Raw genomic sequence first — 17,157 nt, 5'->3', positions numbered from 1 at the left:
TGGTTGTTAGTACCAGTGCTCCTATCTTTGCTAGAATTTCTCCATTCATTAATCCTTTCCTTTTTGAATAGAAGAAATTTCAATTTTAAACCTATTTAAACAGCACAGAAAGTTTACAGGATGAAAACAGTCCAGCACCTCCTGAATGCCAGAGCAGTGAAACTAAAAAACCAACCAACCCCAAGTGTTACTACCACAAATACATGGACAAACAAATGCACACACACAAATGTAAAACACATTAGACAGAAAAACAAACAGATGTTGGATTATAATCTATAGTCAATACTAGTATTACTCTATTTACTACCACAACAAAACACAGGGATAATGTGAGGGAGCAGTTAAGGTTTCTACTATGTCATTGGAGTTGTTAAGATCAGGTATTGTGCAGGATTCAGGGCTTTACAGAGATTAGGGGACTAATGGAGCACTAGAACTACACATTCAAATGAAAATGCATGGATGATGTAAAGTAAGAAAGGATGGGACCGGATGAAACGGTCAAACTGAAAGCTTAAACAGTACGACAGGAACTAAAAGAGCGTGAAAGACAGAGAGAGCTGACAGGGAGGGAGACAGGCTTACCATCTGTGTGTTGGTGGTCATAAGCTGAGGAAGAAGAAAAAGAAGAAGAAGAAGAAGAAGAGGAGCAAAATAAAGAGAGAGGAAGCAGAGGGAAGGAGGGGGAAGAGAAAAGAGAAAAGAATCAGGACAAAGGGTAAAAATGAATTTCAGGATGTTTCAACTTAAAAAACAGGACCAAAGGCAATCAAAAACAGTTGACATGATACAAATTAACAATACAGAGAAAGATGCTATTGCGTTGTCGATATGAATGGAAATCTAATGTTGCTGACCTATAGGGGGGCCCGTGAAAGAAACCTTACTTTTACAGATTTATAATAACAAAACATGAACACAAGGTCATCAACTTCGTTCTCATGAGAATCCAATGGAGATGGATGAGTGTTCATAAAGGCAGCACTTACTTTATGTTCATAATCCTCTTTTAATTTCCCTAAAGGACACACTGAACACCTCACAAAGTGGCCTAACTGTTCTATTCCCACTCCTTTTACAAAATAAAGAACTCTGTTATCACACACACACAAACACACACACACACAGGCTTACCTGGCCATTGCTGGTGAAGGTGGTGTTGTCAAACAGGAAGTAGGCACCAAAGAAGAAGATAACAGCATCAAACACGCCCAAGCATGTCCAGTACAGGAAGACAGGCCAGCGGAGGAGGGAGTTCTTTGCGATATCCCTGAGAGAGAAAGGCAGAGGGAAAGACAGCTGAGTGACACAAATAATAATATTTCAATCAATAGAACTGGTTTTGTTATTAATACTCTGCTATAGATCAGTGTTTTCTGGTGATCAGACATTTTCTCCGACCACACCTGTACAAGGAGGGCTCCCTCTTGAGTGTCTCCATAGTGACATGCTGCTCAACCAGGCTGTAGAGGAGGATGGGGAGCGAGGTGAAGCTGATGTTGTACAACGTCAAATAGGCTGTGTCGTACAGAGGCTACAGAGGGAAAAAACAAAACACAGACAACATCAGACGTTGTTCTGGATCTGAAAGGCCATCTTTTAGGAAATGTCAATATTCAAAGCAACATTATACCTGACAACTGATTGTTAGGAGCAGTTGAACAAGCTGAACTCATCTGTCATAGGATAGCCGATGTACAACTGATATGGTGAATGTGTCAGCAACTTTGCACTACCCGCACTCCCACTGCTACCTCAAGTATTTTTAGCACTATAACTTGCATATTACATTTATTTTTGTGGGTTTCTATATATGCATATACTATGTGTATGTATATTGATTGATTTTCTTTTATTTTTGTGTCATGTACACAGTGCCCAACCCTCATGGGTTGACACCAAAAGTACAGTTGCAGTGGTCAAACATGCACGCTACCGGGAGTTTGCTGAGAAGAGTTCTAAAGTTCAAGTTGATCGGCCTCCCCATGTGTGACTTTGCAGAGTGAATGAAAACGTGGCCGAATCTTTCATTATCCCTCAGACTCTGCTTCAAACGAAGCACAGCCACTTTATCCTTCACTGGTCTCCCGAAAAAAAAGCCACTAAGAGATTTCAGCTCATACAAACCTCTGCAGCTCGGCTATTATCCAGAACCAAGAGGAGAGAACACATGAGTCCAGTTTTAGCTGTTCTGCACTGGCTTCCTGTGACATTTAGAATTGACTTCAAGGTCCTCCTCCTTACTTACAAAGCCCTTAATGGGCTAGGACCAAGCTACATTGCTAACTCCCCTGTTTACTATCTATCCTCAAGAACACTGCGATCATCTGCTGCTGGTGTATTGGAGATGATCAGCAACAGCCGAAAGAAAATCGTTAATTACGCCCCAAAACTATGGAACACACTACCAATAGATATCAGGGAAGCCAGCTTGCTAGATATTTTTAAAAGAAAGCTAAAAACTTATTTCTTCACCTTGGCCTTTAACTAGCTTTTGTCTCAGTCTGCTTTGCACTACTGCACTTCTTTTAAAATGCTGAATTTAACTTGATTTTATGCATTCTATGTATTCTGTTTTAACTTTGTTTTTATTTTAATTTATTTTAATTTATTTTAATATGTATTCTATTTTCACTTTATTTTCTCATATCAAAATGTTTTATTTTCCCTCTTATGTACATTTACATGTTTTTATGTTCATTTTATGGATTTTATGTCTTGATGTGAAGCACTTGGTGCATGTGATTTCTTTTGCTGTAAAGCACTTTGAGCTGCATTTTTTGTATGAAAGGTGCTATACAAATAAAGTTATTATTATTATTATTATTATTGTTATCCTCCTGAGTTCCAAGTTCCACCTTGCCCCCTGTCCTCGTGGCCTCTTCGGCTCCACATTAATGATCTCCGGCAAAGGATCACAATGTAACCCCTGAGATAGTAAAGAATTCGTTCTCTCCAAAGGGATTTTCCCCTCCAACAAACGGAAGGCCCACAATAATGATACAATAATGACACATCAGACTGGAATTTGAAAGCCAGGCGCTTTGCTTCATCCAGTTTTGCCTCCATCCTATCCATTCTAGCAGAAAGCTGTCCAATATCCAAATCGGGTTATCTTGAATTTGTCTTACTTTATTATCCATCAGCTTTCAGCTCTTCTCGGTTTTCAGCGATAAGTTGCTCAAGGCGTTTCAGTCCAAAGGTTTTTTGAGGGAGGTATGCACTACATTAATCTGTGATTTGAGCGAAGTACTATGTGATTTAAGAGTCTTAAACTCATCGTGGTGCAACCTGAGTTCCGCCAAGACAGCGTTCATGTCACTGTTCTCAAATTCTTTCTTCTCCTTTTGCCGCATGGAGCGGTCTCATTTATCAGTTATGACTTATTTTAGTACAGAATTATTCGGTATTGACTTGATATACTTACTTTTTCCTCCAAGGTTATGAACAACTTTCTTTCATACACTGTATATATGTAACTCTATATTTCTTGAATGTATAATTTATAATAATTTCTTTCTAGTGCTACTTTTATATACTTTGTTCTATTTTGTTGCCATATTGATTGTTCTGTTCTATTCTATTCTAACTTTAAATATTTGTAAATATGTTGTCTATGTGTGTAGATCTTAGCACTGAGGGGGCTACAACTGAATTTCATTGTGCAATCCTGCATTGTATAATGACAATTAAAATTAACCTTGAAACAACATGGAGCAACATTAGCACTCATTTGGAGTTGAATTTCTGGCCACCTAACAAATTTAAGTCTAAAAAATCAGTCTCCTTTTAGCTCTGCTTTGGTCTCCACCAAATCCTGAAAAGATATCTGTTTTTTCAGCTGATAGATGTTCTACTGTGTTCATCAGCTATTGCTGCAACTGGAAACAAGATTGATTTGGGGGCTGGGAGACACTCAAAACACTTAAAAGTACTTTTTTACTTCAAAAGTAAAACATATGTAAACATTTATTATAGTATAAAGCTAGTTTAATGCATAACACTGAGAATATATTATGTAATCACAATATACAGTACCAGTCAAAAGTTTGGACACATTTTCTCATTCAAGGGAATAGGAAGGTGTGTCCATATAATACACCGTGTGCTTGCAGACTATAACTAAATAATACAGTATTGGATTCTTACCTGCTGGGAGAACCCACAGAAGAACTGATACAGGAACTGAGGAAAGATGAAGCATACATTCTGGAAAGATTTAAAAGGGAGAAAAAACAACAAATGGAGAAAGTGATAAGCTTATGACAAGTATACGTGACGAGATTTAAAGAATCTAAAAATGCTGCTATCTACACATTTCTGTTTATGCAAAGATTGTGCGCTATAAGCTCACTGAGTGGGCTGTAAAAAGCTGGCCTGCCAAAACGAAAAAACAAATCAGTTGGCAGGGCACTGCTTGCTGTGCAAGCCGCCCACATTGATCATCGGAGCCATGAATCCAGGAGAGAATGCTGCACAATGGATTCATGAATCCGGTAATCTGTCAGAGTAGCTCTACAATCTGGTTCTTTGTAACTCAGTGTTACACTTGGAATAACGATAAAGTGATTAAAACATGTGAGCCAATGGAGTACACAAGGCATTTGTGAAGTACCTTGTAGAAGAAGTATTGTACAAGTTCAGCAATTCGGATGTAGTAGTAATGGCCATGAACAAGTAGCATCTTCTTCAGGTGTTTGAACTTCGGGATGGCGTAGTCACTGTTCCTTGCTGCCTGACGGCCCTCTTTACCCATTATTCCTGACGGGACAAAAAATGGTCAGTTAAATGTAATCTGATCAAGAGAAACAGCCACAAGTTTAACATGAGTAGGTGGATTTAACCAATCCAAATATAGAGACTACAAAGGAACTGAACAATACATTGTTGTTTCCATAATTTCAAGGGAGGTTTTCTGGTCAAAATATACTATTAAATTTACTGTTGCTTTAATTTTTGATAATTAGCACTTTTTGACTAATTTAAAATATCCTGTCTCAATATAATTAATAACCACATTTAAGTGATTCATGCCAAAATTGTTTCTTTAAAGTTATATGTTTGTGTAAAAAAAAAACAACAAATATTGGCCCAGATCTTCATCAGATTTGATTTACTTTTAAATATCAAAATAAGAAGGCTTTAAAAATCCCCTGAGGCTCTAACAGAAACAGTATCTTTTATATCTTCATTTATCATTTAGAAAAATAGCCACTCATTACAGTGGTGAAATAAGCTCACCAATGCCCACATGTGCTTCCAAGATCATGCTGACATCATTGGCTCCATCGCCGATAGCAAGGGTTATAGGGTGCTCCTTAGAAGCTTTGATTAGCTTCACAATCTGTAGAAACAAAAAAAGTAAGTAAGTACCACTGGGCCTGGTGTACGCATTGATTTGCTAAAGTAGTTTGCAGTTCTCTCACCTGTGCTTTCTGCAGCGGTGCCATGCGACAGCAGAGCACAGCACTACAGTTGCGACAGATGTCTAGGAAGATCTCTCGGTAGTTGCCGACACCCTCGTGGTTGGCCTTTAGTACTGCAGACAGAGTGGCCCCGTCGATAATCAGGCCGAAGTCAAGGCAGTCTACTGACAAACTGGAACAAAACGTGACAGAACAATCAACAGAGAGCTTTTCACACAAACAAATATAGAGCAGCGTGCAGTCTTGAAATTCTACTAATTTCATCAGGTGTGAAGTGTGCAGATAAAATGCAGTTATGTGGTATGTAGGAATTCACAGCATTTCCCATGCAGATACTGTAAGTGTACAGTACATAATGTAGATGATGCACTGTCCAATACCCAGAAATAGAGCGTTGTCTGAGAACGGTCCTGTTCAGTTCGAAAAGAACATCGTGCAGACTCTGCTCTTCTGTGCGTTTCTTGGTCAGCTCCAGAATCTGGGTGCTACGACGGAACAGCTTGCTAGCGTAGCAGGTAGCCGCTGCCGTCTCCATCTTGTCTCCCGTCAGGACCCAAACTTTCATCCCGGCCTTGTGCAGTGACTCAATGGTGTCCGCAGCTTTCTCCTGGAGCCTGCGCATCAATAAGTCAATACCTGTTTCAGCCTCCAGTGGGGTAGGTTAAAACATCCATCACAACTTCAATCAATCAATTACCAACTGGACATAAGTTATCAATGCATGACCACCCACTGTCCCACACCATCACCAGTTTATCTATTAGAAAGTCAAACTGTCAGGGAGCCGATCGATCAGATAGAGAAAACTGCCTGTGTAGGTCAATACTGAGGTCTGGTACATCAGAGCACAAAAACATTTCATACTATGAAAGAACAGATAATAAAACAGACAAGTAGCACGGTACATTAGTAGTAAGTCACCTATCAGAGCTCGGAATTAATCTTTTTTGCCCTCATGAGTCGTGCCAATACTTTGAAACCAGCTTCATGACTCATTAATCTTCCCTTCTGTCCTCCTGCTGCTGTACTGTTTTTAAATCTTTCCCTTCCTCTCTCCCTCCCCTCATGGCGACCAACCTGTCCTCTACTGCCGTAGCGCCCAAGAGCACGAAGTCCCTTTCGATGATGTCATAGGCCTGAGCCAGCCTCTGCTCCCTGTCCTGCAGGGCCAGTTTGGCTTTGTTCAGGTGATGACACGCCTCCTCGTATTCGGACTCTGAAAGCCTTTTATAGGCGACGCAGAGAGTCCGCAGCCCCTCCTGGTGTCACAGCGAAGAAAAGAGTGATGGAGGAGACACATCAAGTTAGTCATTTATTAGGAAGCACATGGTATCTAACATAATGATGTCATAGTGAGATAACTAAAATCTGACTCATATGGGCCTTGGAAGAATAATATCAATACCAATAATGACATTTTGTGCTGATTTAAACATTTTGCTTGACTTTTTTGTATTCTGTTGAATTTTACTATTAAAAGATTGGAACAGCAACTTAAAAGAATAGTTTGACATTTTAGGAAATACACTTATTCGTTTTCTTGCCAGGAGTCAGATCAGGAGATCGATACCACTTTCATTTTCGTCCATTAAACATGAAGATGGAGCCAGGAGATGGTTAGCTTGGCTTAGCACAAAGACTGGGATCAAGGGGGAACAGCTAGCTTGGCTCTGTCCAAAGTCCAAAATCTGCTTATGAGCACCTGTAAAGCTCATCGATTAACACATTTGTTTAATCTCATTTGTTTAATTAAAAAACTACATGTAAAAATGACAACTTATAGTCACTTTGTCCAGCCAAGAAATAGTCCAGCACATACAGAAAATCCTCAAAAAACCACATATATTTGTTTTTATACTTTGGTTTTTGTCAGGATTAAACAGAGAGTGTATGACTTTTTAAGTCAGTGAGCTTTAGTGGTGCTGCTAGGTGGATTTTCTCGCTAACATAAACTAACTTGCTGCTGGCGGTAGCTTCATGAAGGGCTGGGTGATAGGGACAAAATCAAATATCACAACATTTTTGATCAAATACCTTGATATCGATATTGTGACAATAATGTAGGGATGACTATTGGTGCTTTCACAAAATATTTTAACAATGAGATTTTTGATAAATAATCATCAGTAATGTGGATATAATGACTAAGTGTGTAAAGGCAAATAATAGTACAGCTAGAACAATCTGGTAAGTTCAGAAAATTACATAATTTTACTGTAATGCAGCCTTTAAAACCAGGAAAAGACAACATTTATTCCATATCACAATATTACGATATCCAAAATCTAAGACGATATCTAGTCTTATATGACAATTTTGATATAATTTTGATAACTGAACTCACAGCGAATAAGGCAAATAAGATATTTCCCAAAATGTCAAAAAAAACAATATCTTCAAGCCATGATAGTGTCGCTGAAACTCTTTTGGAAACCCCTTATTTATTAAATTCTTTCAGATCAGGTGGCTGCTTATTAGTGCACAAAGTCTAAAGGATACATAACTGCTTTAATTTATGAAAAACATCACTGAATAACATTCATGCTGATCCTGGCCCTATCATATAGTAGTGGTTTAAATCCCATTTGTATACTTACCACAGCATTCTGCTCCACCCGCGCTTTCACCTGCTCCACCTTCCCAGACACCACCCGAGGAAAAATGGATGAGTCTGCCCCCTTACAGAAGAGCAGGTATTCTCCTGAGATCCAACAAACACACAAATACACAATAAATAAACTGCAAGAACAGTCAGATGCTGCTCACGTATTTACGAAATGTACAGATAAGAGCACTGAAGCCAGTTGCACTTCTGCATGAGTACATCTTACCTGAGCTCGACTTGACGATGACGCTCATTCTCCGCCTTACAGAGTCAAAGTTCAGTACATGTAACAGCTCAAACCTGAAGGAGAGACAGTGTTGGTGTAAGAAGGGTTATATTTGTTAACTTTTTTTAAAATTAGTCCACTTCAGACCAGCTCTGTTCTCCATACACTAAGTGGACAAAGGCCTTTTTTCCCAGTTCATTATTATTTGATTATTTGTACCCACTCTTGAAAAGGAGGTAATATCAAAAACAGAAAACAAAACAGGTATTCAAGGGTGTGAGTGCGCTTTTCAAGGGGGCCTGTTTGGCAAATGATAACTTCAAAAGAAACCTTGATTATCAATCTGCAGTTCAATAATGATAGTGTTTAATGGCAAAAGTTTTTAGAATTTTTACACTGTAATTTCCGGTGCCTCATGGTGTATCATCACATGCACTTCTAACAAATAACCCCACTCTCTGTTTTTAGTTGCTGAGAATTGCAGATGAGCCTGAATTTCCTAGTGAGCAAACTTCATACAACACAAACTGAAAATCTCACACAGAGGTTTGAGTTACGTATTTATTAGACTGGTCTGGTAGTTTGTGTGGAGAGTGATAAGAATAAGAAATCATTTCAGTTTCGATAGATTCCCTATAGAGAGGAAAACAGCAGGTATGAGAATACTTTAGAACCATTTGCCATCTCGTTCCCTCCAAAGTCTTCACATCTGCTGAATGCAGCGCCCTCCCCTCTCCCCCGCCTTCTTAAAATAGCTCACTATTGACAGGCCACTGCAGAGAGTGATGTAGAGAGAGGCTGGATACATGAACACTTCCTACGGATCAAAACATTAGACATTTTCCACAAAACCACACTCTAATGGGATCTTACTGGCTTTCATTCTTTAAGATCAGTTGAAACATTTTGATCTGATTGAGCGATTTCTAAAACAACCCACTCTTTGCGGTCACAGTTTTTGGTAAACTCTGTGGAGCATGAAACACAATCCGAGAGCGGTTTCCCTCCAGGGCAGCTGATGTATGGTCTCAACTCCATCAGCTGAATTACTCCTGTGGTGTAACCACAAACAGACACTTAGCAGACCAACCTTTCAATCTCATCATCTTTGTTGAGGATCTCCATGTAGTTGTCTCTCAGTCTCAGATAGGTGTAACCCAGCCTGGCAACAAGAAGGGGGAGAAAGGATTCAGGTGTTCTGACGCATTTAGGGTAACATGACCACAGCTCATGCATACATACTACAGTACTTCACGTCTGTGAAAGCAATACGTGAGAGCAACAGCCTGTGATGTGGCATATTGTACCATGTGTCTAAGACCACGTTCAGACTGAAAATAGCACTGCATTAAAAAAGAAGCAGAGGGCTCTGCGTTGGTGTGAGCATGTTGCCTCAGGTATCGGTGGGAAAACAAAAAACTATCCAGGAGATCTAGTTTCAGTACCACAGTACATCCATGAGTTTATGTGACGGCAAAACATTGCACAGTGCTTTGTAATGCTTTGAGCCGCGATTTTAAAATTCTGGAAAGTTATAACAAGAGCCAGGCTGATATATCGGCCAGTATTAGCTCATTGCAGATATATTGGTATCAGTGTACATGTCAGCTGATAAGTGACAAGAATCTGAAGTACAGAAATGCCAAAGATATGTTATGAGAGTAGTGACAAGTTTATTTTTCATCTATAAAACCTCCTGCCCAGTACATTTTAAGAGAACCTTTTCAAAAACATTGATTTATGTTGATGGTTGTGTAACAAAAAAAAAAAAATATCGGTCCCCCTGTGCCAGGATCCCAGCTGTGCCAACATAGTGGCCTTATTTAAATCAATGAGGAGGCTGCATTTTTCATTCAGTGATGTACAGAATCAGTTTCACTGCTGACTGCTGTCACACATTTTCCCTTCTGTTGACCCTTAACATTGGATTTGAAACTAAACAATGACTTTAAGTTAAAGAACTAAATTTCATCTTTAATGGTGTTTGAGAGTGTCAGACTTCCAAGTCCTTTTCATAAATAGTCCCCTAATTGTAGGGCAATGCAGCAGGTCAGTGATCCTAAACATACAGACAAAGCAACTGAGTCTTCAATCCAAATGATCACGTGTTTCACTTGCTGAAGACCAAAATGAGGGTAAAAAGTCCTGAAAGTAAGTGAAGATCACCGAGGAAAGATACCAAGTGTCTTCTGATGTGTGTGGATCAGAAACGTCATGGGGACCCCCGAGTATAAAAAGGGCTGCTATTCCTTCAACATTCATCTGATGTGAATGTGAACCCCCTCAAATTAAAGCTGAAAGTCAGCAGTGTCTCAGTTCAAAACCAATGTAGTGCAGTGCTGGAGTGCAGAACCAACAAAATAAAAATGGGTCATTGCCCATTTACAGAATGCGTTGTAATTTTACTAATAGTGTGTTTCAGTGCTTTTACCTTTTCATTCCTTCCACCAAAGCCACCTCATCCGGTGAGGAGGAGATGTAAAAGGAGGTGGGCCTGCCCTGGTGGATACCCCTCTTAATGCCATCCACCGTCTCCTCCTCCTTCACCTGCACCGTGTGACACAGACACAGCGCCCGAAAAAACAGGTCTTCGTGTTCCTGCAGCCACAAAAGCCATACACAATAATCCTTTGTACCTATTTTACCAATGCAACAGTCAAATCCATTTCAAAGGTGCATAATTGAAATAAATACAAAATTAAAAGAACTTCTTCTGAAGTTTGAATTCAGTTTTGCAAGCATTTTCCCATTTACAAGCAGTTCCTTTCCATTTTTTTGATGACATGTTTGGTGTTCTTTACTCATTGCTGTATTTTTAAACAGCATTTCCCAGAGTCTACGTTGTAATAAAGCAGCATAATCATTACGCCTGTTTCCAAAGTTTTCTGCACATTGAAGTTTTAGCAGGTAGTGCATTCTCTCACTCTCTCTGTCTCTGGTCATCTGCGGTCGCTATTGCTGAATCCCCAGTTTTTCTTCTATTAAATCTAAACACTGTTGGCAGAAAAGCTCATCACTTTTCTGTGGACCAGAGGATTTTTCGTTCCATTTAAGACAAAGCCAACGCTGAGCGTTTAGAAAGAAAATGTCACAGTTTTCATGAGCTGGATATAGGTTGTATCACTGTTGTGTAACAGATATTTATTTATATCAAAATGTCCCTGATAATTACTTTCTACTTTACTTTCTTTCTACTACTTATTAAGTTCCCCTTGTCTGAAAGTGTGGCAAATTATTCTACAAGTGTCGCTCATCCATATGTTTCAGCAAGAACTTATTAAAGTTTTCTTTCCTTTTGTCTCCACATCTAGTCCAGACTAGAGTAAGCACAGTAAAGTCCCTACTCAGGCTTACTTGTCAATCACACACACACACACACAGACACACAAAAACTTACTCTTCTGTATCCTCCAGGTGAGGAATCAATCATGTCTATACTGGAGGCAGCGCTGAGGATTTGGCCGTTGCAGATGGCGTGTGGAATGTAGACGTTCCCATCGACACAACATTCAATAAACTCCATGTTATTCTCAGTCAGAGTGCCTGTCTTATCTGTAAACACATATTCCACCTGGGAGGGAAGGAAGAGGAAAGATAGGGTAAGGGCATGTTTACAAAGTTTAAATCCAGATACTGTAAGCAAGTGTGTGTTTTTGTGTGTGTGTGTGTGTGTGCGCGCGCGCTCATGTACCTGTCCCAGCTCTTCATTCAGGTCGGAGGTGTTAACCTGTGCTCCCTCTCCCAACTCTTCATCAAACATCTCCTCATCCCAGGTGATGAAATAGGAGCCTAGAAATTTCTGCATCTCCACTGTCACGTACATAGACACCGGGATGATGTAATTGAACAAGACCATGAAGGCCAGGAAGTCTGTGAAAGCTCGGATCACCTGAAGGGAGAATTGAGAGAGACAACTGCTATGATTACCAGCAACAGCAAAAATGGAAGTTTTAGGAAATGGAGGTTATGACATTGGGTCAAGACTTGTTTTTAAGGCAGAGGTCAATAAACGGACCACGTGGCGCTGGCGCTCATTCTCAGTCCTGTGGTTGTACCAGGGCTCATCTCGGTCAGGAGACCACTGCCAAGCATATTTCAGAACAGTGTTGATCACCGCTTTACTGATCAAGATGCACAGATACACGATCAGAAAGGCATTCATCGACCTGCAGAGAGACAAAGAGTTGGAGTAAAGGTCAGGATGAGCGACCACAAAATGTTTCAATTCTTACAAAACAATTCTTGACAGACTACAAATATAAATGGTGGTCATTCAAGAGGAGATGGGACATTAATCATACTTTTCTACAGCGGAGCGCTTCTGAGATTTAGACTGATAATTAAGTGCCATCTTGGTCTCCATGCCAGTGTAGATTGCAACAGCTGAGGAAAGAGAAAACCCTGGGTTACTATTACAAAAAAGAAATCAGCCTTTACTCTAAAATTTTCAACATTTAACAGACATAAAGCAGAGTGAATATACATGATAATACCATAAATATGTTGTGTGTTCTTCAGTGTTGCTCCTCTGAGGAGCAAGTTCTCTGCCCCAAGAGGTCTGCAAGAATGAAAGAGAATCTTTTACTGTATTTATTTCATGGAATAGTTTGACATATTTGAAAATACGCTCTTTCGCTTTCTGAGAATTAGGTAAGAAAATTGACACCACTCACTTTGAAGCTAGCTAACTGTCTAGCCAACTTTTAAAGCTAGTAGATGGTCAGCTCAGCTTTGCATTAAGACTGGAAACGAGGAAACAACTAGCCTGGCTCAGTTCAACGGTAACAAAACCTGCCTACCAGCACTTCTAAAGCTAAAATAATGCATTATACCTTTTTTGCTTCAGCTGTACAAAATTTGAAGTCTAAAAGCGAGCTTTAGAGGTGCTGTTGGCAAGTTTTTTAACTTAAGGACAGAGCAGGCTAGCTTGTTCAGGTCTTTATGCTTAGCTAAGCTAACTGGCTGTAGCATCATATTTATCGTAGATATAAGAGTGGTATCAACCTTCTCATCCAACTCTTGGCAAGAAAGCACATAAGTATATTTCCCATTTCAACTTATGATTAACCTGAAAAAACCCATTGCCATTGTCCATGAAAAGTATACCCAATACTATAAGAAAAGTATATATAAAGTGAGCGTACCAACAAAAAAAAGTGCACATAAAGTATACCCACCTCGCCACAGGCTCTTCTTTGTCCTTGTAAATATTGATGCGTCCCACGAATCTGGGAAAACATTATACCAAAGTCAAATCCAGACATAGCAATGAAAGAAAATCTACTTCTAAGAAATAGTAGCACATCTGTGCACAAACATGCATCAATGAGCGTGTGTCACACTCACTTGTAGAGGTCAGGCTGCGGTTGTTCACATTCAATAGTGGCATGCAGAGAATCCACCTCCCGCTCTGTTCTAAAGGCCATGGTATCTGGTACAGCATAATAGGTCTGAGGCAGAGAGGAGGAGGAAGGGGGAAGAAGAAGACAACAGAGGAAAATGTCACCCACAGCCAGTAATGAGAGAAGGCTTCATTTGACTCCTCAGTCTGGCTTCCAGCAGGTTTTCTAAATGACTGAGAGTCGGGAGCCAGGGAGGTGAGCAGCTATATAGAGTGTTCCCTGGGTCAGCGGAGGATGGCATGCTGGGACGGTGAGCACATCAGGGGGTCGCCCCGGGGGCATGTATGAGGAGGGTGGGCGGAGTACTCTTAGGTACGCTGTGGGATATATGTGTGTGTGTGTGTGTGTGTGTGCTCAGCCATGCATGTGGTTGTGTGAGTGACATCAATGAATATCAGTGGAGAAGTGAGAATGTGAAATGCTGTGCATGGCAGAGTGTCATCTGCATCTTTATGCAGGATATTAGTGAAATCCATATGGTCAAATTTAAGACTCTGTAAGCCTTTTTAATTTTAATTGTCAAGAATCATACTGTAAAATCTAGTTGTGTTTAGTAAAACGGATACCAGCATTGTTCTTTATTGATCCAAGAATGGAAATTAAATGCAAAAAAGGCTTTTTATGGACCCATGGAAGCCTAAAACGTTCCTGTTTTGGGATCAAAAATGTTACATTTAAAGCACTAGTCCTGATACCTTGTGACTAGACTCCCCGTCCAGGCTGGTGGTGGTGACGTAGCAGGTCCCATCATGGCGGCTGGACGAAAGCAGGATGAGGTCACAGGGGAAAGTCTCATCCTCCCTCACCACAACGATGTCCCCCACCTGACAAAGAGGGACAGCCACACCCTTTTTAATGGCTTTCACTTCAATAATAAATGAAAAGTCTTCTGACGAGTTCACGTAAACACAGAGTGTAAAAAACAAACAGACAGACCTGTGGATAATCGTCTACTCATCCTTTACCATTCCTTTTTTTTTTCTTTTTTTTCCAAAGGATTGAGAAGTTGCATAACGGATTATGCGAGCGGAGCAGCTTAAGCTCTGATAAATCCCATCTCCACGGTGACCATACACATGACACGCGCTCTCTGATTTTGCATGATTAATATATTCATCATTATTCCTGCTCCCAATTCACACTTTAATCCTCTTTGTTTGATCTACGGTTGTGAGAAACCTTGGTACAGAAACTGCCGGAAGATGGAGTGACAGAGAGACACAGAAAGATAAAGAGGGGAGCAGAGAGAAAGGAGTGAGAGAGGGACAGATTAAAGGAAAGAGAAACATTTCCGTGTATGTGGATGTACAATTTGTTCCAAAGGACACGTTTCTTAACCAATCAAATTCACTCGAAACTACTGCTATGGTAACACAAACTATAATACTCTGTAACCTTTAAGCCTGGACAGCTGTGCTGAAGCCTTCAAGCCTCTGCTCACATGACAGAAGCAGCAGACACAGCAGAAATTAGACGTACCTGAACTATTATACACCCCCTCCGACACCTATACATCTACATAGGAGGTGCTTAGCTAGACACTCACATTATGCCGTCTGACTACCCTGTTTTCATTCATGTTGGGATGATACAAGAGAGATATTTGTGAGAAAGAAAAAAATAATAATAACCATGCCTGCTTAGTGAAGCTAATTCATGCATTTCCACTGAATCTTGACATCCATCTCTGCATCTGCTACCAGAAGCGGGACTACTGTAAATAAAACTAAGCAATATTAATGAGTGTCATATTTATTTTACTTCTTGCTGAGCACTCTGTGTGTGTTCTCCCTGCAATTTCTCTTGAAAATGAACACTGTAGGAGTCTTTCATTCCCATTGTAGAATATTTTAACAGCTCTCACTTCTAATTAGAACAAGACAGTTATGTCTTTGCTTATTAGTTCATTTAGTTGAAGCTATAGAGCCTAGAGAGTACAACAGTCTTTAAAGGTCTTTACCCTGCTGCCATGTTTCAGTTAACAGTTAAAACAAAGAGCATGGACGAGTTAAGAGTGTTAATGCATCAAACTTATAATCCTTAAGATTTCAGTCCTGATTGATTTCTCATCACCTGTGTCCACTGGTTATAACGGAAGGTGTGTTAATAAAAAATAATAATAAAAAATTTTTAAAAACCAAGGATGGATGCAATGAAAATCTTCAGGGTTACTGTATAACTAGGCATTTTCAAGAATTAGACTGAGCCACACACCAAACACTGCTGTTGCATCAGAGTGACGCAAGAGAACATTAGGGGATGATGACAGGAGTATCCTGACTTATGAAATACATCAGTCCTATTCCTTCTCCAAGGGACTCTAGCATGGTGCATCATGGGACACCCTGATTGTTCCTCTACTACAGTTTCATTGCAATTAATTGGTGGGAAAGACGAGAGAAAGCAAGAGCGGCAGGAAGGAGAGGAAAAAAAGTTAGAGAGGACTTTAGAGAGGAAAAAGAAGTGGTGTAAGAGAGACGGTTATATAGAAAAGTGAGCTATGCAGCAATACAGTAGTGTTGCTTTGTGGCCTCAGGTGCTGTACTGCTCTAATGAGGCCATTCTTACCCGTAGCTTGTGACTCTGCGTCCTCACCACTTTCCCTTGCTGCACCACGTCCACCGGACACTCGTTTATAGAGCAGTCAGCCTTGTGTCTGAGCCAGTCCTCATAGCCCTGAGAGAGATGCAGCGAGTGAGAAGAGTGGAAGAGAAAAGGAAGAGAAAGACAATGTGTTTGTTGGTGTAGGGGCGGCGCAGAAAATATAGATTATTGCGCAGAGAGAAATTGGGCCAGAGCATAGCATGAGATCAAGAGAGAGTAGGGGAGAGAGGAAGAGAGGTGAAAGTCATACTCTGTAATTAATTAGCATTGTGCTCTCTGAGCTTAGTGACCTGTTTCCCGGATTTCTAGCCAACATGTCATGTTTTAGATTTATGTCCCAGTAAAGCTCAGGCTTCCTTAGCCAGAACAGCTCCATCTATCACTGATAGTACCCCATCCCTCAGTACCGGGATGCGGTAGAGAGGATGCATCTCCCAGGGGCATGAGATCCTCAGCTAGAGTGATTAACAGAGGAGACCATTCATTATCATATTTCTCACATCACCAGACATATTCAATGGCATGTCCTTTCGCTGAGAGAGGAATGTGTATATACAGATAATAGAGCAGCCGATTGGTAGAGAGTGTGTGTGTGTGTGTGTGTGTGTGTGTGTGTGTGTGTATTTGAGGCTGAGAGTTGGTGTATGAGGGGGATCGTTGTGGGCTATATTTCCCGGAAATGTGAGAATGTTTGTGCGTGTCCTACCTGTTTTATGGCGGTGACAGTGATAACAAAGAAGAGGGGCAGGCCGCTGGTGACTGGGCTGGTGGGGGTGTCGATGATAAGCTGCAAGGGAGAGGAACAGTGGGAGGAAGATGTAGGGGGGAGAACGAGGGGGGAGGGGCGGGGCAACAGAGAGGAGAAGGGAGAGGATGCCAAGTAATGCAACG

General features: G+C 40.5%; 1 protein-coding gene across 6 annotated transcripts in view; it reads right to left on the bottom strand.

Moving 5' to 3' along the window:
• The window catches only part of LOC121906516 (phospholipid-transporting ATPase IH-like), a 36,953-nt gene that overhangs the window by 7,909 nt on the left and 11,887 nt on the right, over nucleotides 1-17,157 (bottom strand). For 4 of the 6 annotated variants that reach the window (XM_042425401.1, XM_042425402.1, XM_042425403.1 and 1 more), the window contains exons 4-26: nucleotides 16,973-17,053; nucleotides 16,231-16,338; nucleotides 14,358-14,486; nucleotides 13,607-13,710; nucleotides 13,438-13,488; nucleotides 12,754-12,818; nucleotides 12,562-12,643; nucleotides 12,276-12,426; nucleotides 11,952-12,149; nucleotides 11,658-11,831; nucleotides 10,692-10,858; nucleotides 9,351-9,422; nucleotides 8,261-8,334; nucleotides 8,027-8,130; nucleotides 6,507-6,688; nucleotides 5,810-6,043; nucleotides 5,430-5,601; nucleotides 5,245-5,347; nucleotides 4,619-4,764; nucleotides 4,153-4,212; nucleotides 1,410-1,537; nucleotides 1,138-1,273; nucleotides 589-612 (exon numbers count right to left, since the gene is read on the bottom strand). In XM_042425401.1, coding sequence (XP_042281335.1) covers nucleotides 589-612; nucleotides 1,138-1,273; nucleotides 1,410-1,537; nucleotides 4,153-4,212; nucleotides 4,619-4,764; nucleotides 5,245-5,347; nucleotides 5,430-5,601; nucleotides 5,810-6,043; nucleotides 6,507-6,688; nucleotides 8,027-8,130; nucleotides 8,261-8,334; nucleotides 9,351-9,422; nucleotides 10,692-10,858; nucleotides 11,658-11,831; nucleotides 11,952-12,149; nucleotides 12,276-12,426; nucleotides 12,562-12,643; nucleotides 12,754-12,818; nucleotides 13,438-13,488; nucleotides 13,607-13,710; nucleotides 14,358-14,486; nucleotides 16,231-16,338; nucleotides 16,973-17,053 — 2,745 coding nt within the window. The remainder of the gene's footprint in view (nucleotides 1-588; nucleotides 613-1,137; nucleotides 1,274-1,409; nucleotides 1,538-4,152; nucleotides 4,213-4,618; nucleotides 4,765-5,244; nucleotides 5,348-5,429; nucleotides 5,602-5,809; nucleotides 6,044-6,506; nucleotides 6,689-8,026; nucleotides 8,131-8,260; nucleotides 8,335-9,350; nucleotides 9,423-10,691; nucleotides 10,859-11,657; nucleotides 11,832-11,951; nucleotides 12,150-12,275; nucleotides 12,427-12,561; nucleotides 12,644-12,753; nucleotides 12,819-13,437; nucleotides 13,489-13,606; nucleotides 13,711-14,357; nucleotides 14,487-16,230; nucleotides 16,339-16,972; nucleotides 17,054-17,157) is intronic. The other 2 variants (XM_042425404.1, XM_042425400.1) reach the window with 1 other exon arrangement.

Source organism: Thunnus maccoyii, chromosome 11 (assembly GCF_910596095.1).
Source record: "Thunnus maccoyii chromosome 11, fThuMac1.1, whole genome shotgun sequence".
Lineage (NCBI taxonomy): Eukaryota > Metazoa > Chordata > Actinopteri > Scombriformes > Scombridae > Thunnus > Thunnus maccoyii.
This window is presented reverse-complemented; position numbering and strand designations above follow the sequence as displayed.